This window comes from Artemia sp. Qi Xiang Cuo, chromosome 15 (genome assembly GCF_049724085.1).
Source record: "Artemia sp. Qi Xiang Cuo chromosome 15, ASM4972408v1, whole genome shotgun sequence".
Lineage (NCBI taxonomy): Eukaryota > Metazoa > Arthropoda > Branchiopoda > Anostraca > Artemiidae > Artemia > Artemia sp. Qi Xiang Cuo.
The window spans coordinates 33474919-33499726 of NC_142808.1; the positions used below are offsets into that span (position 1 = coordinate 33474919).

At 35.9% G+C, this 24808-nt stretch overlaps 1 protein-coding gene across 2 annotated transcripts in view; it reads left to right on the plus strand.

Annotated features, from left to right (window-relative positions):
• The window catches only part of LOC148943588 (integrin alpha-PS4-like), a 338717-nt gene that overhangs the window by 83327 nt on the left and 230582 nt on the right, over nucleotides 1-24808 (plus strand). Inside the window, exon 3 of one of the 2 annotated variants that reach the window (XM_089101816.1) lies at nucleotides 15832-15968. The exons of the other annotated variant lie outside the window; for it this stretch is intronic. Coding sequence (XP_088957942.1) covers nucleotides 15905-15968 — 64 coding nt within the window. The 5' untranslated portion in view covers nucleotides 15832-15904. The remainder of the gene's footprint in view (nucleotides 1-15831; nucleotides 15969-24808) is intronic. 2 annotated transcript variants of the gene reach the window in all.

Genomic DNA, 24808 nt, shown 5'->3' on the forward strand with positions numbered 1-24808 from the left:
CTCCCTGAACCACAAGGAAAATCACTTTTTTGCATCGGTAGCACTGATCTGTCACCCGTTTTGTCTTTTTTTTTTCTTTCAACAGGTCTAGCGGGATACCAGAACATCATAAAGGGATTCTTAATGGAACATTAAAAAGCTATTTCTCATTTCTACGTGCTTTTTATAAATCATGCCATCTGCAAGTACCATATGGCTCTAAAATGGCACTTTTTTGTGCTATTTCTCAAAGGGTGGCACTAAACTATAAAAAAAAATTTGTTTCCAACAAAATGTGCTAGAATTAAAACAAGTAAAAAAAAAACATTAAATTTTTCTGTTGGAATTGTAACTTGCTTATTGAATTCCAACAAATTATTGAAATTATTAAGATTTATGCACTTTTCAGTAGAAAAAATGTAATTTTCACTTTAAATAGGTTATATCAATCAAGACGGTTTGAACTTCAACAGTAGTTTGAAGTTTATTGAATATCATTTTAAATTTGACTATAGGGTCATTGAAAGTAATATGTTCAGTATAAGTTCAATTCTAATATTTAAATTATAGCAGGAAAAGGGGAATGCTAATTGAATTTTGAGTATAAAAAGATAATTTAAAAAATAAGGAAATATATTTTTACTTTGAAATAAGTTGAGCTTTCTTGTCTGCAAAATGAACACGAAGAAATTTAGGTATAAAAATTATGTTTTAACTTTTACAATCGCTTTTTGTAAATAAATTTTTTGTGAGTTTCTGTAGGTAGAAAATTTTTTAAGATGCTATCCTAACTGAATGCTATCACACTTATGCTATCACAAAATCCTTTTGTGAACGTCATTTTGGTAATGAGACCCAAAAAGCGTTTCAAAAAAATTCTTCCCTGGATTTGCCATAAATTTGCTGCTTACACTGAATAACCAAGTAAGCAAATATATCGACGAAAAGAAGACAACTGTAAGGGTATTTCAGTCCTTTACGTACACGTAAAGGAACCAAAGGCTTCCCCAAAAAGAGAATTTTCTAAAATGGTGCACATTTCAATTGGACTCAGAAATACTACACTTAAATAGCGTGAATCGTGCTTCAAAAACTCCGGTTTGCTACAGGATTAATTAAAAAATAGAACGTTAGCCTAATAAGTTTTATCAAACAGTTCATAGTGTTAAATTATAATTAATGCTACTCAGCTTAATTGTAACCGAAACAAAAAATTGGAATTTTGATAACAATTGATAAGAATTGGGTTTTTATGCAGATTGCAAATATATAAATTTCATTATATCTAATATCTACCCACCAAAGCCTCCAAGCCTCAGAATAAAAAAAAGATTTCGATGGATTAAGAGATTTTGAAAACAAGGAGTCTGATTTTCGAAAAAGGGAGAAACACCCCCCAAAAAGTAAATAAATCTTAATTTAAATCAGACTTTCAGATTCAGTGTATCAGAAAAAGTTATCGTAGGTGTTATGATCTCCTATCTGCACAAATGTAGAATTTATTTGCCAGAAGACTGATCACGGATACGTTTCTATTTGTTGTTTTTTTGTTGTAGTGTCCTTTTTAAGAGATTAATTTAAAAAAAATTCCCAGAAAATAAGTTTTTCAAAGAAAAATAAAGAACTTCATTAAACAAAAAATTAGCAAAAATAAAACAATCTACCAAGCATGGAACTACCACAAATCAGCATCGATAAATAAATGAAACACAAAACGAACAGAAATTACAATAATTAACCGAGTCAAACTCAAAAGAAGCAGAAATTAACATAAGTTGGGCTCAAAACCCCTATCTCTTCCCAAGGCCAGAACAAAATTTGCATTCTACTGAAAATAAATAAATGTTTTTACTTTTAAAACTTTAATAAATCAAATAATATTAACATTTTGATTACTAAATATCAGTATATGTATATTAAACTGATAATACAAATTCATTTGTATTTTTTCAGTAAATTGCAAATTTTGTTCTGGCCTTGGGAAGGCATAGGGGTTATGGGCCCAACTTATGTTAATTTCTGCTTGTTTTGAGTTTGACTCGGTTAATTATTGTAATTTCTGTTCGTTTTGGGTTTCATTTATTTATCGATGCTGATTTGTGGTAGTTTCACGCTTGGTAGATTGTTTGATTTTATTTTTGCTAAATTTTTGTTTAATGGAGTTCTTTACTTTTCTTTGAAAAACTTATTTTGTGGAAAAAGTTTTTTAAAATTAAGTTCTGTTCGTTTTATATTGATATAGTCTTTTCAGGGAAAAAGAAAATAATACTTTAAATCTTTTTGTTTTTTAAGAATTTATAGTTTGGCCTGAAAAATTTTGATTGGATGTGTTTTTGAAAATAGTGGGCGTGAGAGGGGCGTTATTCACTATCCAATCTCTTTCGACTATTAAAAAAGGCATAAGCCCTTCCAATTTCCAATTGAATGAGCCCTTTTGAAGTTTCTACGACAACGCTTTCAATAAAAACTTTATACGCCCCAGAGCATAACTTACAACCCCTGCCCTGAGGGCTATGGGAGGAGGGGTTGTCATCCTTAAAGACCTAATTTCCAAAACTTTCAACAACGTTGAGTAAAATGGCTATCTAAAAATTTGATGTGTGTTTGGATGTGTGGATTTTGATTTTGATGTGTGGATTGGATGTGTTTGGGGAAAAAGTGGGCGTGAGAGGGTGTTAGTTGCCCTGAAATCACTTTTGACTATTAAAAAGGGTACTACCCCTTTGAATTTAAAATCGAATGAGCCATTTTCCAAGTTTCTACGACAAAGATTTCAATAAAAACCTTATATGCCTCCGGGGCATAACTTATAATCCTTGCCCTGAGGGTTGTGGGGAAGCGTCTTCCTCAAAAATATATTTTCTATCTGGAAAATCAACTACGCTGAACAAAATGGCTATCTCAAAATTTTTATTGGATGTGTTTGGGGAATCATGGGCGTGGGGGGGGCTAGTTGCCCTTCAATCACTTTCGACTATTAAAAAGGGCACTAGGTCTTTGAATTTCCAAACAAATCAGCTTTTTTAAGAAGTTTCTATGACAACGCCTTCTTTAAAACCTTATATGCCCCCAGGGCATAACTTAAAACCCTTGCCCTGAGGGCTGTAGGGGAGTGTCCTCCTCAAAAACATATTTTCTATCTGGAAATCAACTATGCTGAACAAAATGAATATCTCAAAATTTTGATTGGATGTCCAATCACTTGCCCTCCAATCACTTTCGACTATTAAAAAGGGCACTAGAACTCTCAATTTCCAGTCGAATGAGCCCTTTTTGAAGTTTTTACGACGACCCATTCCATATGAAGTACCTTTCTCTAAAGGAAAAAAATAATACATAGTGCATTGTGCCAACATCGTGCTTATGTGCCCTCAGGGCATAGTTTAAAACCCTTACCCCGAGGGCTGTGGGGGAGTGTCCTCCTCAAAAAGATATTTTCTTTGTGGAAATCTACTACGCTGAAAAAAATGGCTATCTCAAAATTTTGATTGAATGTGTTTTGGGGAATAATGGACGTGGGGGGGGGGGCTAGTTGCCTTCCAATAACTATCGACTATAAAAAAGGGTACTAGTCCTTCGAATTTCTAATCGAACGTGCTGTTTTGAAGTTTGTACGACAACGCCTTCTATAAAAACCTTATATGGCCCCAGGGCATAACTTAAAACCCTTGCCCTGGGGGTTCTGGGGGAGTGTCCTCCTCAAAAAACACATTTTCTTTCTGGAAATCAACTACACTGAACCAAATGGCTATTTCGGAATTTTGATTGGATGTACTTGGGGGAATGATGGGCGTGGGGCTTGAGTTGCCTGCCTATCACTTTCGACTATTAAAAAGTGCTGTGGGGGAGTGTCCTTCTCAAAAAGATATTTTCTATCCGAAAATCAACTACGCTGAACACAATGGCTATATCAAAATTTTGATTGGATGTGTTTGGGGGAATGATGGGTGAGGGGGGGGGCTAGTTGCCCTCCAATCACTTTCGACTATTAAAAAGGGCACTAGCTACTCCAATTTCCAATCGAATCAGCCCTTTTCGAAGTTTCTACGAAAACTCCTTCGATATGAAGTGCCCGGGTATGGAGAAAAAACAAAAAAAACACATTGATCCCACATCGTTCTTTACTTGGGCAGCGCTAGCGCGCTACCTATGACCGTAAAGATTGGAGGGCAACTAAACCTCCTCCCAAGACCTAATTTGTCACTTATTTTGTTTTCGAATGTTATAATTTGAGATTAATTTGACAAAAAAAAATCATCACCTTCAACTACCTACAAAACCGAACTTTCGAACGAAGGTTCAGTTTGGCTAGCCGATACTTAACTCATACGTTGGTACACCTATTAACAATAGCTTCTCCGGTTTTGCAATACAAAGACGGGGTTAAGAAACCACAAATCCTCACGAAAAATAAACGTTTCCACAACGATCCAATTCTTCTCACATGGCCGAATCACTGCTGCACAGTCTGTTGAAAATGTTCAAAAATCTAGGTATCTTCTTTCTGTCACCCACAACTTATTTCTGGTACATTTAAAATCATTAAAGATTTTCGATATACTGTTCGGCTGAGTCGCTTCAGACTTACAGTTTGTTATCACGAACTGTTTGATTAACTGATGAGCTTTCGAAAATACTGTCAGAAGGGACACTGGTGGGGAGCATGGACATTTGTTTCATGATAACCTCGTATGGGTATTTCTGAGACCCATATTATGAGACTTTAACGATTTGAGTGAATCAGTTTTTCTTGGAACTAAAGACCCCTTATTAAAAATTTTCAGAGCCGTGACAGACTCGCCTTCTGCCGAAGCATTGTTTTGCATTCTATGCAAAGTATAGCTTTGTAGTCCAGCAAAGTCTAGCTTTCAGTAGTCTATGCTTTGCATTGACTACTGAATCTTCTTCATGTGATCCCCACAAACTGGCTTAATTATGTGGTGGCTGAATCGCAGGGACTGTCCCGGCACCTGCATCTGCTGATACAAACTCAGAAGCCAAGTAGGCCAAATCCATGTCCCTTGCCAATTTAATCTCAACTTGGAGAGGTTTGTCAGGGGAAACATATATTTCATTGAAACCCACGATAATGGATCACAATATGGGAAATTGTGACGGGTGTGATCGTACCAAGGCGTACAAGTCTAGAAGGCATTTCATCTAGCCAAGCAGTTTGAAGGTTCTCAACAAGATTTGAGGGTCCACACTTACCAAACGTAATTTGAGAACAGGCTAAGCCAAATTATAGATACAGCTATGTATACTGTAAATAATTATGTATTGGCCACTTGATTGAATACATTATTTATCTGAATCTCAACCATTTGTGAAACAATTTTCTATTTTGGATTATTTTTACGATGGACGTTCACCGGTAGGTAAAAGAAAAAAACCGAAAATATTCGACAATTTTAAAATAGCGTTTTCGATATCAATATTTACGTTTCGATATTCGATACCGACATTTGGTTCGACATACCTATGCATCGTTATCGATACCGAATATAACTCAATACTAGATATGGCTTATATTTGATATATGTTAATCAGGATTCCCACAGTTAATAAATCATCACTAAATATGGTAATTTTACAATTAATTCAGTAAAAAAAAAAATTGAAATTTCAATTCGGGTTTGTCAATTCAATATTTTGTTTCTCAACTAGTTAAAAGTTCAAGAATGATTAGAGAATTTCAATAAGGCCCTAAACACTTAATTCCAGCGAATTTCAGCTGTTGAAATTCCATTTTTTTGCTGATAATATTACCAACAGTTTTGTTGAATTTCAAACTATTTTTTTTTCTTTTACAGTGTAAAAAGCCAATTCATTTGATATTCGAGCATTTGATATTTCTCGTATAAACAAATACTACTACTACTAACAACTCACTCCAGCATCAAGCTGCACGAGGCCAACAGAGCTTTGGACGCTCCCCATCCCTCCCTATCTATTCAAAGCCTCCCTAATTAAACACTCCCAAAATTCATATTTTTCTTAAATCTTTGCTTATATCTTCCCACCCAATTTGGAAAAGACCTAATTTTTGTTTGGCGCTAGATGGTTAGTCGACAAGGACAAACTTTAGCAATCTGTCATCCTCCATCAACAGAACCCGTCCTAGTCATCTCATCCTTTCTCTCATTATAGTCCTATAAAGCGGGATTGAACCACATTTTTTGTACAGCTTATTGTTAGAGATAAGGTCAGTCAGTCGGGTACCCAGAATAATCCGTAGGCAATTGCTTTGGAAAGCATCTAGCAAGTCATCCTCAGTTTTTTGAAGCGCCAAAGCTTCAGAGGCATATATGACCACTGTAATAACCGTAGCTTCCAATATTCTTATCTTGGTTTTCAGACTTATCTTCCTGTTCTTCCAAACTTTTTTTGAACAACTTATTGTTCTTAACATTAATTTTCCAACCTATTCTTGCAGACTAAGCTCCAAAACCTCCAAGAGTTCATTCATTTTGTTAACACTTCTATCTAGGATGCATAAATCATTAGCATAATCTAAGTCCAGGAGAGTTCACATCCACCATTTCAAAACTCATTTAACACGCAATACGCACCTGAGGTCTTATTATCTTTTAATCCTCTTAGTGCTGTCACTAATTCTTCCTCATAAAATAAATCTTCCTTCATATCCAAAGTTTCACAAACTTTTTCATTATTTTCTGTTTCTTTTCTAGTAACTCTATTACGGCTTAACATATTCTCAAAATGTTCTGCCATCTCTATTTAACTCTTTCTCTGTCACTAATGGGGGCACCGCTTCTATTTTTAACTGTCACAAGTCCAAATTGACTATTCCCTCTCAATTTATCAATATATTTTAATATTATAACATCTGGTTGAATCTTACAGATCTTCAGCAATTTTATCCATGGTCTTCACTTCACACCTTTTCACTTCATATTTTAATGATTTATCCACTTTCTGTACATTCTTCTCATTTTCGTATGATCTATCGCTCAAATAATTCTTGTACAGGCTCCTTTTCCTCTCTATTAAACATAAAGAGTTTTCACTAAAATTCCTTGCTGCGTTTCTAACATTTTAGCCTAGGACACCATCAGTGACTTCATCGACTATTCTCCTGAAATTATTCCATCCATCTTCTATATTGTTTAATTTTAAACCCTCCATTTTAGTATTCAACTGTTCCTAGAAAGTTTCATTCAAATTCTCATCCTGGAGTCTACCAACGTGATAGCTTCCCAAAAAGTAGTTACCATTCCTAAATTTTAGCTTTAAACTAACCCTAGCACTAATAGATGGGTGATCTTTACCTATAAATTCGATAGCTGCACTCCTATATACCCTAGTATCTTGTGTTGACCTTCTCATTCTTCGTTTTACAACTATAAAATCAATAAGGTTACCTGTCATATCATCATCTGAATATCATTTTAACATATGCGCCATCTTAAGACCAAAACTGTATTGGTTATAACTAGATTGTTATACCTACATAATTGCAGCAGTCTTTAACGTTTACTGGTTTCTTTTCCTACTCCACCGAGGCTAGGTTGTCATCTATCCCAATTTCTGTCAACCTGGTCATTAAAATCGCTTAACAAAAATACCATATTTCTACCTGGGACCCAATCAATTTGTTCCTGTGGCTGTAAGTGAAATTTAACTTAGTTACTACTATCTCCATCAGTCGGTTCTATGAGGCATATACTGTTATGACTGATGCCCAGAACTTTTTAATCATAAAATGAGTGAATAGCATTCCATTATTTATACTATCCAAGCCTAAACAAAACTTAACAGCTTCCTTGTTTATCATTAGCCCTACTCCCTGCCTTTGCACCCATCCTTCCTGCCTGAATAAATAAATCCTATATCACCTAATTTCATGTTTCTTAAACCTTGGTTGTGAGTTTCTGAAAATCCTACTATGTCCAGTGTTAATGGTCTGAATCTGTCTGTCATAATATCGACATGAGAGTTCTTGTTTAACGCTGTAACATTCCAACCTGCAATTTTCACATTCTTTAAATCATTGAAATTATTAGCCTCATGAAAAGGAATGGTCCCAGAACGAGTGCAGGGCGGAGACTAACAAATCGTCTCGAGTCTACACGAACCGCCTAACCCGGATTAAAACTGGACAACAAGAAGTCCTTGTGACCTCCAGTTGAATGAAGGCATTGTGCAATCACGGGCTCATCTTGATCACTAAATGATTTTCTCCACACCTGACGATGTTCTTCTATCAACAAGAATCAAGATCCCACATATTCAATCTCAAGTGTATTACCTCCGACTTATTATATATTCATACTTACAAATATTATGCTTCTGCCTCCCTCAGCTCGGAGGAGGTTTTTCAGCCCCAAAGAAGAATTATCCATTAGTCAGACTCCAGTGCAAAGGCAGTGTTGTTTACTAGACTATAATTTCCTCGGCAGGCGCCAGTCCTCAAGTTAACCTGCAGTGTCGTTAGCAGTCATAGTTTTCGGTTAGAAAAACTTGAGAAAGGTCAACCCTGATGCCGCTATGAGGCCACACACGCAGGATTTTCCTGTTGGGGATAAGGACGGAGAAAGGAACTTAAGACGTAACGGTCGCTAGTGGTCACTTGTGGCCTGTGTCGCTCCTTACTTACAGTTTGTTACCATTAGCTGTTTGATACGATGTTTTCTTTTAGCAATAGGATAAGACACATAATGCCCATCACAGTAACTTTCGTACCAACAAAAGTCTCTCGAGGCGTCTCTTGATGAACAGGAATGTGCTTAAGTTATTTCACATAAAAAGAGAGAAAATTGTTGTTCCCGCCAATAACTGGCACTTAGATACATTTGAGGCTACTTAAATCCTTCTCCTTAGTTCATATCCCTCCCCCCCCCCCAATTTGGCATTTTTTTCCGAAATGAAATTTGGGTTCAGTGTAGATGCAACCGTTGATAGTGTAGCGGTTAAGTTACTCCGCGGATAATCCAAAACAGGACAAAATAGGGCAAAACCGACACATTTTTTTTAACACGCTTTATTTACATTAAATGATTACATTACTATTTATTATTTCATTATACGTGTTTTATTCCATTTTCTAGATATCGCGTTATCGGGCTATCGTAATCAAATTAGGTCGTATGGTACTTAGTATTTTTATCCTGTATTTTTGCTGTAATATCTTTCTAACATTCTTTATTTACATTAAATGATTAAATTACTATTTACTATTCCATTATTCTTGTTTTATTCCATTTTCTATATATTACGTTATCGGGTTATCGTAACAAAATTAGGCCATATGATATATAGTATTTTTATCCTGCATGTACATAATAATTATCAAATAAGATAATTTGGTTCCCAGAAGGGCCATGTATAACTCTTAGAATCAATAGTCCGCCCGTAGATAAATAGGTCTTTACTGCAAATTAATTAAAAAAAACTTTCCGAAAAATAAGTTTTTCAAAGAAAAGTAAAGGTCATTTTAAACTTAAGCTAAGCAGATACAAATACCTCTTAAAATTCAAACTCAAAACGGCCAAAAATTACTGTTAAAGAATAAAAGAAACCCAAAACGAACAGAAATTAAATAAACAATCATATCAAATAATATACTACAAGTAGAAATATAAATGAAGAAATAGATCTTAAAGCGAGTAATGCTTAGATTAAACATGAAAATCAAGCTTAAACCGAAAAAAAATATTTTGCTATTGAAGCATAAATGAAACTTAAAACGAGTAGAAATTAAATAAACAATCAATTCAAACAAACATACAATGGATATTGATGTAAAGGAATAAATAAATCGTAAAACGAGTGAAACTTCAATTGAATATGCAAATCAAGCTTGAAACTAACAAAAATCACTACAAACAAGAGTTTGAGCATCGATTCCTTCTCTCACTGTAAAAGTCTTAAAACTACTGCGTCATTGGCGCTTTACCGAAAGTCAATTATATTACAAATATTTTCTTTTGTACTTAATATTGAAAATAGACATTAAAGTTATAGTAAAATTTTGAACTGATGAACTTTGAGCAATTACTATCATTAAACATCAATTATTCAGTTTAGTTTATTAGTTCTCTCTAAAATTGTTCAAGACGAATATAGTTTCACTACAAACAAGAGTTTGGATACTGCCCCCTCCCTTAACTGTAAAAACCAAAAGCCTACTGCGTCATTAGCGCTTCACTGAAAACAAATTATATTACAAGTATTTTCTTTTCCAGTTCTTGCAGCATTGAAAATAAAAATAAGATTACAGTGAAATAAATTCTTGAACTGATGGATCTTTCTACAATTAATATCATTATACATCGAATATTCAAATTGTTCAAGACGCTTTCCAAGACTGTTCAAGACGCATATAGTTTTCAGTAAAGCGCCAATGATGCAGTAGGTTTTAGACTTTTACAGTGAGAGAAGGAGGCGATACATCGCCTTTACTTTTCTTTGAAAAATATATTTTTCGGAAAGTTTTTTTTTAAATTAATTTTTGTTTGTTTTTGATTGCAAAAAGTTTCAAGTTTTTAAAAATTCTTTATTTTAAAATCAAACTTAAAACAAAATGAAGTGTTCATCGAAGTATCAAGACTGGTATCAAAGTAACAATATCAAACTGAAAAAATTGGCTTGTGTCAACCTCGGAGCTCTTATTATCTGATGTTTCAGATATTTTAAAAAAAATGGCTATCTAAATTTTTTTTTGTAGGATAGGTTTGGGGAAAAAAGGGCGTGGGGGGCTAAATGCCCTCCGATTTCTTTTGACTCTTTAAAAGTGAGCCCTCTCTGAAGTTTATACGAGCTTCCCTTCTATAAGAACCATTTATACCCCCAGAGTATAGCTTACAACGCCTGTCCCTGGGCCCTGGGGGTTGTGTTAACCCCGGAGTTTTAATATCTGATATTTGAACTATTTTTAACAAAATTGTCACCTAAAATTTTTATCGGATGGGTTTATCCATCCGATAAGCCCAAAAGTGTGGAGGGTGGGAAGGGCTGGTTACCCTACAATCTTTTTTTTACTCTGAGAACATGAACTAGAACTTTTAATTTCCATTCAAATGAACCCTCTCTGAAGTTTATACGAGCATCCCTTTCATAAGAACCATATACGACCCCAGGACATATCTTACAATGCCTGCCCCCGGGCCCAGGGTGGTTGTGTCGAGACCGGAGTTTTTGTTATTTGACCATTGAACTATTTTTAGAAAATGGCTATCTCAAAATTTTTATCAGAGGGGTTTGGGAGAAAAGGGCGTGGGGGGGGGGGGGGGCTAGGAGCCCTCTGATCTCTTTTGGCTCTTGAAATTGAACTAGAACTTTCAATTTCAATTCAAATCAGCCCTCTCTGAAGTTTAAACGAGCATCCCTTCAATAAGAACCATATATGCCCCCAGGGCATAACTTGCAACGGCTGCCCCCGGGCTATTTGTGGTTGTGTCGACAGCGGAGTTTTTATTTTATCTGACCTTTAAACTATTTCTAACAAAATAGCTATCTCAAAATTTTTATCGGAAGCATTTGGGGGAAAAGGGGCGGGGGGGGGGAATAATTGCCCTCTGATCTCTTAGACTCTTAAAAACTGAACTAGAAGTTCCCATTTCTAATCAAATGAGCTCTCTCTGATGTTTATACGAGCATCCCTTCCACAAAGTTTTATATGCCCTCCAGGCATAACTTACAACGCCTACCCTTGGCCCTGAAAGATCGTATCGACCCCGGAGTTTTCATTATATGATCTTTGAACCATTTTGAAAAAAATTGCCCTTTCAAAATTCTTGTCGGATGGGTTTGAGGAAAATAGGGCGTGGAGAGAAGGAAGGCTAGTTGCCCTCCGATCTCTTTTGACTCTAAAACGTGAACGAGAACTATCAATTTCCAATCATATGAGCCCTCTCCAAAGTTTATACGAGCATCTCCTCCATAAGAGCTATATATACCCCCAGAGCATTACTTACAACGCCTGCCTCCGGACCCTGGGGGGTTGTTTTGACCCCGGGGTTTTCATTATATGATACTGTTTTTAAAAAATGGCTATCTCGAAGTTATTATCGGATGGGTTAGAGGAAAAAAGGGCATGGAAGGGGGGGGGGCTTGTTGCCCTCCCAAATCTTTTGACTATTTAAAAGTGAACTAAAACTTTCAATTTCTAATCAAATGAGCCCTCTCCGAAGTTTATACGAGCATACCTTCCATAAGAACCACATATGCCCCCAGAGCAATACTTACAACGCCTGTACCGGGCCCTGTGGGGTTGCGTTGACACAGGAGTTTTTCTTGTCTGACCTTTGAACTATTTTTAAAGAAATGGCCATACGTAAAGCAGTTTTTGCTATATGATCTTTGAATTAATTTTAACAAAATGGTTACCTTAAATTTTTTATCAGATGTATTTGGGGAAAAAGGGCTTGAGGGGGCGGGGGCTTGTTGCCCTCCGATCACTTTTGACTCTTAAAAAGGACACTAGAACTCTCGATTTCCAATCGAATGAACCCCCTTTGAAGTTTATGCGACGACCCCTTCTATATGAAGTGCTTCTGGGAAAAAAAGGGAGTGTGGGGGGAGGCTAGCTGCCCTTTGATTACTTTTGAATCTTAAAAAGTGAATTACAATTTTCAACTTCCAATCAAATGAGCCCTGTATGAAGTTTATACGAGTATCCCTTCCATAACAACCATATATGCCCCCAGGGCATAACTTATATCGCCTACCCCAGGGCCCTGAGGGGCTGTTTCAACCCCGGAGTTTTTGTTATCTGAACTTTGAACTATTTTAAACAAAATATCTATCTCAAAATTTTTATCTTATGCGTTTAGGGCGTGGATGGGGGGGGGGCTAGTTGCCCTCCTATCTTTGTTGACTCTTGAAAAGTAAACAAGAACTTTCAATGTCTAATCAAATGAGCCCTCTCCAAAGTTTATACTAGCATCCCTTCCATAAGAACTATAAATACCCCAGAGCATTACTTACAACGCTTGCCTCCGGGCCCGGAGGGTTGCGTCGACAGAGGGGTTTTTCTTATCTGACCTTCGAGCTATTTTTAATGAAATGGCTATTTTAAAAATTTTATCGGATGGGCTTGGGGAAAAAGGGTGTGTGGGGGGGGGGGGCTAGTTGCCCTCGGATATGTTTTGACTCCAAAAAGTGAACTAGAACTTTAAATGTTTCAATCAAATATGCCCTCTCTGAAGTTTATACGACCTTCCCTTTCATAAGAACCATATACGCCCCCAGGATAACACTTAAACCGCCTACCCCTGGGCCCTTAGGGCTGTGTTGACACCGGAGTTTTTGTTATCCAATTTTTGAACCATTTTCAAAAAAACTGGCTGTCTTAAAATTTGCAGCGGATGGGTTTGGGGAAAAAAGGGCGTGGGGGATAGTTGCCCTTTAATCTCTTTAGTCTTAAAAAGTGAACTAGCACTTTCAATTTCCAATCGAATGAGCCCCCTGTGAAGTTTATACGAGCATCTCTTCCATAAGAACCAAACCTGCCTTTAGGGCATAACTTAAAACGTCTTCCCCCGGGCTCTGGGGGGCTGTGTCAACACCTGAGTTTTTGTTATCTAACTTTTGAAGAATTTTTAATTTAATGGCTAACTCCAAATATTTATCTGATGCATTTGGGGAAAAAGGGGCGTGGGGGGGGAGAGGGCTAGTTGCCTTCCAATCTCTTTTGACTCTCAAAAACTGAACTAGAGCTTTCAATTTCCAATCAAATTAACCCTCTGTGAAGTTTATACTAGTATCCCTTTCATTAGAACCATTCCTGCTTTTAGGGCATAAATTAGAACGCCTTCCCCTGGGTCATGGGGGGCTGTATTGACACCGAAAATTTTCTTATCCGACCTTTGAACTATTTTTAACAAAATGTCAATCTCAAAATTTTTATCAGATGGGATTGAAAAAGAAGGCGTCGGGGGGGGGGGCTATTCACCCTCCGATCCCTTTTAACTATTAAAAAGTGAGCTCAAAATTTCAATTTCCAATCAAATGAGCCCTCTCTCAAGTTTATACGAGAATCCCTTTCATTAGAACCATATATGCCCCGGGGCATAACTTACCACGCCTGCCCGCGGGACCTGGGGGGGGGATTGTGCCGACACCTGAGTTTGTGTTATCTGAATTTTGAACAATTTTTAACTTAATGGCTATCTCAAAATTTTTATCGGTTACATTTGGGGGAAAAGGAACGTGGAGGGGGGGGCTAGTTGATCTCCAATTTCTTTTGACTCTCAAAAACTGAACTAGAAAATTTAATTTCCAATCAAAAAAGCCCTCCCTGAAGTGTTTTAGAGTATCCCTTCTATAAGAACCATATATTCCCCCAGACCATAACTTACGACACCTGCTTTAGGGTCCTGGGGGGCTGTGTCGATCCCGGAGTTTTTGTTATATGGTCTTTGAACTATTTTTAAAAAAAGATGGCTATCTCAAAGTTCTTATCGGATGAGTTTGAGGAAAAAAGGGCGTGAAGGGGTGGGGGGGGTCTAGGTGCCCTTCAATCCCTTTTGAATCAAAAATTGAACTAGAACTTTCAATTTCCAATCAAATGAGCCCTCTTTGAAGTTTATACGAGCATCCCTTCCATTAGAGCCATATACGCCCCCAGGGTATAACTTACAACGCCTGCCCCCGGATCCAGGGGGTTTTGTAATCACCGGAGTTTTTGTTATATGATCTTTGAACCATTTTGAACAAAATAGCTATCTTAAAATTTTTATCGGACGCATTTGGGAAAAAAGGGGGTGGGAGGGGGGGCTGGTTATCCTCCAATATCTTTTGACGCTTAAAAAGTGAACTAGAAGTTTCAATTTCCAATCAAATAAGCACTCTCTGAAGTTTATACGAACATTTCTTTCATGTTCCGTACGAACCATATATGCCCCCAGGAAAAAACTTATAATCCTTGCCCTGAAGACTGTGGGGGGACTGTCCTGCTCAAAGATATAATTTCCAAAACTTTCAACTACGTTGAACAAAATGGCTATCTAAAAATTTTGATTGGATGTGTTTGGGGGAAATGTGGGTGTGAAAGGGGTGTTAGTTGCCTTCCAATCACTTTCGAATATTAAAAAGGGAACTAGCTATTTATATTTCCAATTGAATGAGCCCTTTTTGAAGTTTTTACGACAAGGCTTTCTATAAAAACCTTATTCACCCCAAGGGCATAACTTAAAACCCTTGCCCTAAGGGCTGTAGGGGGTTGTCATTCTCAAAGACCTAATTTCCAGAACTTAAAACTACGTTTAATAAAATGGCTATCTCAAAATTTTGATTGGATATGTTTGGGGGAAAGGTGGACCTGCGAGGAGGGTTAGTGTCCCTCCAATCATTTTTGACTATTAAAAAGGCACTAGCCCTTAGAATTTCCAATCAATTGAGACCTTTTTGAAGTTTCTACAACAAAGCTTTCTATAAAAAGCTTATATGCCCCCAGGGCATAACGTAAACCCTTGCCCTGAGGGCTGTGCGGGGAGTATCCTAATCAACATTTAATTTCTATCTGGAAATCAACTACGCAGAACAAAATGGCTATCTCATTTGATTGGATGTGTTTGAGGAAATGGTGGGCGTGGAAGGGGTGTTAGTTGCCTTCCAATGACTTTTGACCCTTAGAAAGGATACTAGAACTCTCGATTTCTAATCGAATGAGCCCTCTCCGAAGTTTATGCGACGACCCCTTCCATACAAAGTGCCTTTGGAAAAAAATAATAATAAAACATTCGAGCCGTATGGCCTTTACTATAGCGTTGCCTCTGATAGGTTTCTATTATATGCTAATTCAGTTTGAACGGTTTTAGTGTGGCCTTTGAACTAGCAACCGATGGTGGATATGTTTTACTTTATTTTATTTATTTTTTGTTCCAGTTCTTGGTATGTCCTTTCTGGTGCTCCGAAGGCATCCTCTCAATTTTGGAAAGAGTTTGAAAGCCCTGGACAAATGTATAAATGCCTTATTGATGAAGAAAACATAAATGGAAGTTGTCAACCCTTTAATATTGCGAGTTAGTACCAAAAATAACTCTATATCACTTTGCTAAGCATTTATTTATATGTAGCCAAAGCTTCAAGCACATAGATGAATAGAGGTTACAATCATATAAGATCGCCCCTATGCTGGAATATCATGCAGCGGTTGCAGCGGCAGTTGCAACCTATTAAAAAGCGAACCACGGCCCATAATAACCAAAAGCTAAAAAACACATTTAGGAAAAACTACTTAGTGAAAAAATGTTTCATCTGACACTTTTTCAGGAATAGTAATAGCAGTAATTTTCAGGAATATAGCTACAATATTTACAAGCGCAGTGTCCCCCCATATAGCTATAACAGTTTCAAGCAGAGTGTGTCCCCATAGTAGCTACAATTAAAGGTAGCAAAGTGTCTCCCCATAGTAGCTACAATTAAAGGTAGCAGAGTGTCCCCCCATATAGCTATAACAGTTCCGAGCGCAGTGTCCCCCCATATAGCTATAACAATTAAGAGCGGGGTGTCCCACCAAATAGCTATAACAGTTTCAAGCAGAGTGTCACCACATATAGCTATAACAGTTTCAAGCAGACTGTCCCCCCATATAGCTCTAACAGTTTCAAGCGCAGTGTCCCCCCATGTAGCTCTAACAGTTTCAAGCGGTCAGTACTCCCATATAGCTATAACGATTACAAGCGGACAGTCCCACCATATAGCTATAACAGTTTCAAGCGGACAGTACTCCCGCCATACAAGCAGACAGTGTAATGACCGGAATTCAACCACCGTGAAAATTCGTGCTCTGTTCAAAGTGCGTGATGTTTCCTTTGTATGAAATTGTGAAATTCTTTCTGTAATTTAATTTGTTTAATTAATTTAAATAAATTAATTTATTATTAATTAATTTAATAATAACATTAATTTTTTTTTTACATATATTATTAATTAATTTACGATTTTTACATTTTAAGCATCTTGACATTGATTTATATGAAATTTGTGTTTGATATAGGAGTCGAACGTGAGACCCGCGATTTAATAAGGTAAAAGAACGACACGTTAATCAACTGAACCAACAAGCCATTGAACATATTATGATTTTAGAAATACATCCAATGCATTGTTTCTGGGACATTGCCCAACTGATGTTAAGCGTCACAATATCGTAACAGGGTCATTCCATTGAACTGGAACAAGTTCAAGCACATTCGATTTATCAATTGGATTTTTGATAGGTTTAAAAAGTGACCTTGCTTCGGGGCATTTTTATGGCATCATCGTGAGAATATGCATACCACGATGATTTGAGATACATACTAGACAAACAATTTCTTATTATACTTGGGCCCCAAGTCCTACCCCTATCCCTCCACCCTCCAAAACTACCCCTCCACCCTCCCACTAAACCCCCACCTCCACCCCATCCCCCCACCTTTTTTTTTTTTTTTTACTTTTTTTATGGTCATTGTACTGTCTGCTTGTACCTTGGTTTACCTTGTCACAGATACATTCCCTTGATTTTTCAAAGTTCATTTTGGATTTCTTTCGTTGAAATGTAAGAGTTGGCATATTTCAGTAGTGTTATGTCATGCTTTACCATGTCACAGTTACATTCTCTTGATTTTTCAAAGTTCATTTTGGATTTCTTTCGTTGAAATGCAAGAGTTGGAATATTTCAGTAGTGTTATATCATTGTTTACCATGTCAAAGTTACATTCTCTTCATTTTTCAAAGTTCATTTTGGATTTATTTCGTTGAACTGCAAGAGTTGGAATATTTCAGTAGTGTTTTGTCATGGTTAACCTTGTCACGTATACATTCTCTTGATTTTTCAAAGTTCATTTTTGGATTTCTTTCATTGAAATGCAAGAGTTGGAATATTTCAGTAGTGTTTTGTCGTGGTTTACCTTGTCACAGTTACATTCTCGTGATTTTTCAAAGTTCATTTTGAATTTTTTTCATTGAAATGCAAGAGTTGGAATATTTCAGTAGTGGATTGTTGTGGTTTATCTTGTCACAGTTAGATTCTCTTGATTTTTCAAAGTCCATTTTGGATTTCTTTCCTTGAAATGCAAGAGTTGGAACATTTCAGTAGTGTTTTGTCATGGTTTACCTTGTCAAAGTTACATTCTCTTAATTTTTCAAAGTTTATTTTGAATTTCTTTCTTTGAAATGCAAGAGTTGGAATATTTCAGTAGTTTTTTGTCGTTGTTTACCTTGTCAAAGGTACAGACTATGGATTGTTCAATGTTAATGTTGTATTTTGTCATAATAATTATTTTTAAAATAAAATAGTTAATTTATTTATTTTTAATTAAAGAGTTTTAATTTTTAAGTAGTGTATTGTTATGGTTTACCTTGTCACTGTTACATTCTCTTAATTTTTCAAAGTTCATTTTTGATTTCTTTCATTGAAATGCAAGAGTTGGAATATTTCAGTAGTGTTTTGTCTTGGTTCACCTTGTCACAGTTACATCCTCTTGATTTTTCGAAGTTCATTTTGGATTTTTACATACTCTTGATTTATCAAAGTTCATTTTGAATTTCTTTCATTGAAATGCAAGTTGGATTATTTCAATAGTGTTTTCTCGTGATTTACATTGTCACAGTTAAATTCTCTTGATTTTTCAAAGTTAATTTTTTGACTTCTTTTATTGAAAAGCAATATTTTGTATATTTAAGTAGTGTTTTGTTGTGTTTTACCTTGTCACAGTTACATTCTCATGATTTTTCAAAGTTCATTTTGAATTTCTCTCATTGAAATGCAAGAGTTGGAATATTTCAGTAGTGTTTCGTCATGGTTTACCTTGTCACAGTAACATTCTCTTGATTTTTCAAAGTTCATTTTGGATTTCTTTCCTTGAAATGCAAGAGTTGGAATATTTCAGTAGTGTTTTGTCATGGTTTACCTTTGTCACAGTTACATTCTCTTAACTTTTCAAAGTTCACTTTGAATTTCTTTCGTTGAAATGCAAGAATTGGAATATTTCAGTAGTGTTTTGTCATGGTTTTCCTGGTCACACTTTCATTCTCTTAATTTTTAACGTTCATTTTGAATTTATTTCATTTAAATGCAAGAGTTTGAATATTTCTGTACTGTTTTGTTGCGTGCTTTACATTGTCACATTTAAATTCTAATAAATTTTCAAAGTTAAAGTTGAATTTTTGTTGTTGAAATGCAAGAGTTGAAATGTATCATTAATGTCTTGTCGTGTTTTATCTCGTAACAGTTACATTCTCTAGATTTTTAAGAGTTAATTTTCGATTTGTTTCGGTGACATGCAAGATTTGGAATATTTCAGTAGTTTTTTGTCGTGTTTTACCTTGTCACAGTTACATTCTCTTGATTTTTCGAAGTTCATTTTGGATTTCTTTCATTGAAATGCAAGAGTTGGAATATTTCAGTAGTGTTTTGTCATGGTTTACCTTGTCACAGTAACATTCTCTTGATTTTTCAAAGTTCATTTTGGATTTCTTTCCTTGAAATGCAAGAGTTGGAATATTTCAGTAGTGTTTTGTCATGGTTTACCTTGTCACAGTTACATTCTCTTAACTTTTCAAAGTTCACTTTGAATTTCTTTCGTTGAAATGCAAGAATTGGAATATTTCAGTAGTGTCTTGTCGTGGTTTACCTTGTCACAGTTACATTCTCTTAATTTTCAAAGTTCATTTTGAATTTCTTTCGTTGAAATGTAAGATTTGGAATGTTTCAGTAGTGTTTTGTTGTGTGTTACCTTGTTACATCTACATTCTCTTGATTTTTCAAAGTTTATTTTGAATTTCTTTCATTGAAATGCAAGAGTTGGAATATTTTAGTAGTGCCTTGTCGTGGTTTACCTTGTCACAGTTACATTCTCTTGATTTTTCAAAGTTCCAAAACTTAAACACACAAAAATAAATTAAAAACACAAAAAAAACTTAAACACACACACAAAAAAACTTACACACACACCAAAAAACAAACTAACAAACTCTAAAAAACTTACACACACACAAAAACTCGAAAGCACACAAACTAATAAAACATCAAACACACTTACACACACACAAACTTACACACACAAAAAAACTTAAACACACACAAACAATTACGAACACACAAAAACTTACTCAAACGCAAAAACCTACACACACACAAAAACTTACACACACACACAAAAACTGACACATACACACAAAAAAACTTACACACACACAAAAACTTGCACACACACACAAAAACTTACACACACACAAAAACTTACACACACACACACAAAAACTTACACACACACACAATCTAACACACACACAAAAAAAACAGACACACTAAAAAAAACTTACAAATACAAATAAAATTACACACACACACAAAAACTTATGCACAAATAAAAAAAAACACACACACAAAAACTTACACACAAACAAACAAACACACAAAAAACTTACACACACAAAAAAAAAACTTACACACACACAAAAAATTACACACACACACAAACACACACACACACACACACAAAACTTACACACACAAAAACTTACACACAAACAAAACTTACACACACACAAAAACTCACACACACACACACACACAAAAACTTACACACACACAAAACCTTACACACACACAAATACTTACACACACACACAAACAAAAACACACACACAAAAAAAAACACACACACAAACAAACTTAAACAAACAAACAAACTTAATCACAAAAAAAAAATTACACACACAAAAAAACTAGAACACACACAAAAAATCAAACACACACACACAAGCAAAATTACACACACAAAATAACATACAAACAAACACAAAATTACACACACACACCAAAACTTACACACACACAAAAACTTACACACACAAAAAAACTTACACACACACACAAAAACTTACACACAAATAAAAACTTATACACACACAAAAACTTACACACACACACACAAAAACTTACACACACACACAAAAACTTACACACACAAAAAAACTTAGAAACACACACAAAAACTTACACACACACAAAAACTTACACACACAAAAAAACTTACAAACACACAAAAAATTACACACACACACAAAAACTTACACACTCGCACACACACAAAAATTACACACACACACACACAAAAACTTACACACACACAAAAACTCTACACACACACAAAAACTTACACACAGACAAAAACTTACACACACAAAAACTTACACACAGACAAAACACTTACACACACACAAACACACACACACACACACACACAAAAACTAACACCCACAAAAAAACTTACACACACACAAAAACTTACACACACACAAAAACTTACACCCACACAAAAACTTACACTACACACAAACTTACACACACACACTCACAAAAACTTACACACACACACAAAAACTTACAAAAACACAAAAACTTACACACACACACAAAAACTTACACACAAAAACTTACACACACACATCACAAAAACTTACACACACACAAAAAAACTTACACACACATAAAAACTTAGACAAACACACAAAAACTTACACACACAAACACAAAATCTTGCACACACTCACAAAAACTTACACATACACACAAAAACTTACACAAAGACAAAAACTTACACACACACACACAAAAAACTCTACACACACACAAAAACTTACACACACACACAAAAACTTACACACACACACAAAAATCTTACACACACACAAACTTACACACAACAAAAACTTACACACATACAAACACACAAAATATGCTTACACACAGATAAGGCTTACACATGCATAAGAGCGCACAAAAACACTAGACACATGTACGAAAGTGACATACTGACAGAGGCACACATACCTACTACACCACCTGCACTCAGAAAATAAGTAGAGAGATATGCAAAAAGTTGAGTTAATCTAGATTCACATAGAGTGGCGCGCCACTCTAAGTGAAACTAGATTAACCCAACTTTTTGCATATCTCTCTCACTTATTTTCTGAGGCAAGGGGCCAGAAAATAGATGCCCCCTTCACCATGTCACTTTCTACACGTCTAGGTGTTTATCCCACCCCCCATCCATGGAAACCCCATCACTTGGAAAACACACTTTGTGTGTTTGTCTGTGTGTAAGTTTTTGTGTGTGTGTGTAAGTTTTTGTGTGTGTGTTAGTTTGTGTGTGTGTGTGTGTGTGTAAGTTTTTGTGTGTGTGTGTTTTTTTTTGTGTGTGTTTGTAAGTTTGTGTGTGTGTGTAATTTTTTGTGTGTGTGTGTGTGTAAGTTTTTGTGTGTGTGTAAGTTTTTGAGTGTGTGTGTGTTAGTTTTTGTGTGTGTGTGTAATTTTGTGTGTAAGTTTTTGTGTGTGTGTGTAAGTTTTTGTGTGGGTGTAACTTTAATAGTGTGTGTAAGTTTTTGTGTGTGTGTGTAAGTTTTTGTGTGGGTGTAAGTTTTTGTGTGTGTGTGTAAGTTTTTGTGTGTGTGTAATTTTTTGTCTGTGTGTAAGTTTTTTTGTGTAAATGTTTTTTTGTGTGTGTTTGTAAGTTTTTGTGTATGTGTATGTTTTTGTTTTTGTTTGTAAGTTTTTGTGTGTGTGTGTAATTTTGTTTGTGTTTAAGTTTTTGTGTGTGTAAGTTTTTGTTTGTGTGTAAGTTTTTGTGTGTGTGTGTAATTGTTTTTGTGTTTGTAAGTTTTTTTTTGTGTGTGTGTGTTTGTGTGTGTTTGTGTAAGTGTTCTGTGTGTGTGTGTAAGTTTTTGTGTGTGTGTAAGCTTTGTGTGTGTGTAAGTTTTTGTGTGTGTGTGTATGTTTGTGTGTGTGTGTGTGTGTGTGTGTCTTTGTGTGTGTGTATGTCTTTGTGTGTGTGTAAGTTTTTGTGTGTGTGTAAGTCTTTGTGTGTGTGTAAGTTTGTGTGTGTGTGTGTGTGCTTTGTGTGTGTGTGTGTTTTTGTGTGTGTGTAAGTCTTTTGTGTGTGTGTGTGAGCTCTTGTGTGTGTGTGTTCTTGTGTGTGTGTAAGTCTTGTGTGTGTGTGTAAGTCTTTGTGTGTGTGTTGTCTTTGTGTGTGTGTCTGTGTAAGTGTGCCTTGTGTGTGTAAGTCTTGTGTGTGTGTGTATGTGTCTGTGTGTGTGTGTGTCTTTGTGTGTGTGTGTGTTCTTGTGTGTGTGTGTAAGTTTTGTGTGTGTGTGTAAGCTTTGTGTGTGTGTCTTTGTGTGTGTGTGCTCTGTTGTGTGTGTGTGTGTCTTTGTGTGTGTAAGTCTTTGTGTGTGTGCTGTGTCTGTGTGTGTGTGTGTGTGCTTTTGTGTGTGTGTAAGTCTTGTGTGTGTGTAAGTCTTTGTGTGTGTGTGTGCTTTGTGTGTGTGTGTAAGTCTCTGTGTGTGTGTGTAAGCCTTTGTGTGTGTGTGTGTCTTTGTGTGTGTGTGTAAGTCTTCTGTGTGTGTGTAAGTCTTTGTGTGTGTGTAAGCCTTTGTGTGTGTGTAAGTTCTGTGTGTGTGTGCTCTTTGTGTGTGTAAGTCCTGTGTGTGCATGTGTGTAAGTCCTTTGTGTGTGTGTAAGTCTCTGTGTGTGTCGTGTGTGTGTGCCTGTGTGTGTGTGTAAGCTCTCTGTGTGTGTAAGTCTTTGTGTGTGTGTAGTCTTTGTGTGTGTGTCGTGTAAGCTCTTGTTGTGTGTGTAGTCTCTGTGTGCGTGTAAGCCTTTGTGTGTGTGTGTAAGTCTCTGTGTGTGTGTGTAAGTCTTTGTGTGTGTGTGCAGTCTTGTGTGTGTGTAAGCTCTTTGTGTGTGTGTAAGTTTCTTTGTGTGTGTAAGTTTCTGTGTGTGTGTAGTTTTGTGTGTGTGTAAGTCTTTGTGTGTGTGTGTCAGTTTTTGTGTGTGTGTAAGCTCTTGTGTGTGTGTAAGTTTGTGTGTGTGTGTGTGTAAGTTCTTTGTGTGTGTGTAAGTTTTTGTGTGTGTAAGTGTTTGTGTGTGTGTGTAAGTTTTTGTGTGTGTGTAAGTCTTTGTGTGTGTGTGTATGTTTGTGTGTGTGTGTAAGTCTTTCTGTGTGTGTGTGTAAGTTTTTGTGTGTGTGTAAGTTTTTGTGTGTGTGTAAGTTTTTGTGTTTGTATGAGTGTGTGTGTGTGTGTAAGTTTTTGTGTGTGTGTGAGTTTTTGTGTGTTTGTTAGTTTGTGTGTGTGTGTGTAGTTTGTGTTGGTTTTTTAGTTTTTGTGTGTGTGTGTATGTTTTTGTGTGTTCTTTAGTTTTTGTGTGTGTGTATGGAATTGTGTGTGTGTATGATGGTGTGTGTTAGTAAGTTTTTGTGTGTTTGTGTATTTTTTTGTGTGTGTGTAATTGTTTGTGTGTGTGTGTAATTTTTTTTTCTTTTGTGCAATTTTTTTTGTGTGAGTGTAAGTTTTTGTGTGTGTGTAAGTTTTTTTGTGTGTGTGTAAGTTTTTGTGTGTGTGTGTGTAAGTTTTTGTGTGTGTTTGTTTTTGTGTGTGTGTTAGTTTTTGTGTGTGTGTATGTTTGTTTGTGTGTTTATTTTTGTTTGTGTGTGTATGTTTTTGTGTGTGTGTGTGTGTAAGTTTTTGTGTGTGTGTAAGTTTGTGTGTGTGTGTGTGTAAGTTTTTGTGTGTGTGTGTATGTAAGTTTTTTTGTGTGTGTGTAAGTTTTTTTGTATATGTAAGTTTTTTTTGTGTGTATAAGTTTTTGGAACTTTGAAAAATCAAGAGAATGTAACTGTGACAAGGTAAAACACGACAAAAACACTACTGAAATGTTCCAACTCTTGCATTTCAACGAAAGAAATCCAAAATGAACTTTGAAAACTAAAAAATGTAACTGTGACAATGTAAACCTCGACAAGGCACAAATAAAATGTTCCAACTCTTGCATTTCAATGAAAGAAATTCAAAATAAACTTTGAAAAATCAAGAA